This window comes from Lottia gigantea (genome assembly GCF_000327385.1).
Source record: "Lottia gigantea unplaced genomic scaffold LOTGIsca_2148, whole genome shotgun sequence".
Classification (NCBI taxonomy): Eukaryota; Metazoa; Mollusca; class Gastropoda; family Lottiidae; genus Lottia; species Lottia gigantea.
In genome coordinates this window covers 6,576-8,307 of record NW_008708506.1, presented here as the reverse complement: position 1 = coordinate 8,307, position 1,732 = coordinate 6,576, and the positions used below count along the sequence as shown (strand labels likewise).

Genomic DNA, 1,732 nt, shown 5'->3' with positions numbered 1-1,732 from the left:
CGGTCGACTCTGAGGATCCCCACAATCTTGTATCCTAGGTTCAGTTGCTTCTAGAAAGGATTTGACTAGTTCATTAATCAAATCAATGGCAAAGTTGTCGTCTTCTATAGATGCTTGGAATTTAGCCATATCTTCTTTAGGATTGTTTGACAACAGTTCCAGTCTGAAATTTAAATAGATTAATATGACAATGGTTTAGTTTTTGCAGATTTGTCTGTGTTTCAGTTTGACAGAATGTAACATATTTACCACATTAATTCTATATTCAAATTTCTAGACAATTGGGATTGTAAAGAGGATTTCTAACTTGTGTGTACTGAGGCCACTTATGGCTTCTATTTGCATCATTCTAATTCTCTGTCAGATATGTGTAATTATAGAAATGCTTAACAGTATATTAAAAGCTCCTTATAATAACTAAAAGCCTTAGGTGAAAGCTACTTCATAAACTACTCTTGTAGTGGAAGTGAAAGACCTACAGATCTTAGATTAAAAATTTGAATGATGCATCTGATGCTATAAGTTTCCGTGATACACATAAAAAGTTTAGAAAAACACTTTACAATCTCTTTAAGAACAAGCCTTGTTTCACTTAAAGGGACAGATACGCCATATTTTTGACCAATTGTACCTTAGTATCAAAAGGGGAATTTTTTTTTAGCTAAACCAAACATTAAAAGTGTTCACAATTCACCATCGAAATTTGAGCCTTCAAATCTATCTGTGTCTAGAATTATTTGCGTATTTTCGTACATTTGTAGTAGGCCTACTAGACTATTTACATATATTCAAGGCTCATATGATATCAACCCCCAAAAAAGGTATTTCTTCTATAATTGAAATAAGTATACTTTTGATGGATTCAAACACAACCGGAAAATCTATGCCTACCTTCCCTGATCTATAGCACCAATCTCACCAAGACATTGAGCATGCAACATTTGAACTCTAGCATCAGAATCTCTACAACCCAATAACAACTGAAATACAAACCAAGAAACTTCAATTAATAGACTTGAATAATGAGACTCTTTGACTTTTATATGGCCTACTATTGATTGCATTAATAACTTTCTTTTTCACTGCTTGATATTGTATAACTTTGGGATATTTTATATATCATGTTAAGACTATTAAAGAATATGAATATTAGCGAGATGAGATATCAGTGACTGTCTTCTAAACTCTATGGGTATTATCAACACATGCATATTTTACACAATGCCAATTTTCAGTCAGATGTCAGTAATTCTTGCAATGCCAATAAAACAAAAGATTTGAAAGACCTCACTACTGCACCAACTTTAGATATCATAAGCTTTTGCAATAGTACAGTCATAAAATGCTTAGTTATAGTCTAATTGCAGGAACCATTGAAATTGGAACGGTGCAATACTCATGAAAAGTTTAGAAAACCTCATGAAACTAGTAATCAAGTCAGAGTTGTTTTAAGATGTTAGATTACTTACCACAGATATTAATTGTGAGACAATAGGATCAGCTGTTTCACTACCCATAATATATTCATATAGTGTATCCTTAAATATAAAATAATATATATATCTTATACAAATATCTTTTTTTATGTGATTTGAGTCAAAAAAATAAGGTGTATAATTTTAATATAAATCTGCTGACTGCAACATCATTTACCTAAAACTTAGGTTTAATGTCTTCATTAAATAAATTTTAGTTTTATTCAATAGAAATATCAAGACTTCACACATCAGCA

General features: G+C 31.1%; 1 protein-coding gene across 1 annotated transcript in view; it reads right to left on the bottom strand.

Moving 5' to 3' along the window:
• The window catches only part of LOTGIDRAFT_176570 (hypothetical protein), a gene marked incomplete at both ends in the record, with an annotated part of 10,248 nt that overhangs the window by 2,827 nt on the left and 5,689 nt on the right, over positions 1–1,732 (bottom strand). Inside the window, 3 exons of the mRNA XM_009054389.1 lie at positions 67–163; positions 892–980; positions 1,470–1,538. Of these exons, the coding sequence (XP_009052637.1) occupies positions 67–163; positions 892–980; positions 1,470–1,538 (255 nt within the window). The remainder of the gene's footprint in view (positions 1–66; positions 164–891; positions 981–1,469; positions 1,539–1,732) is intronic.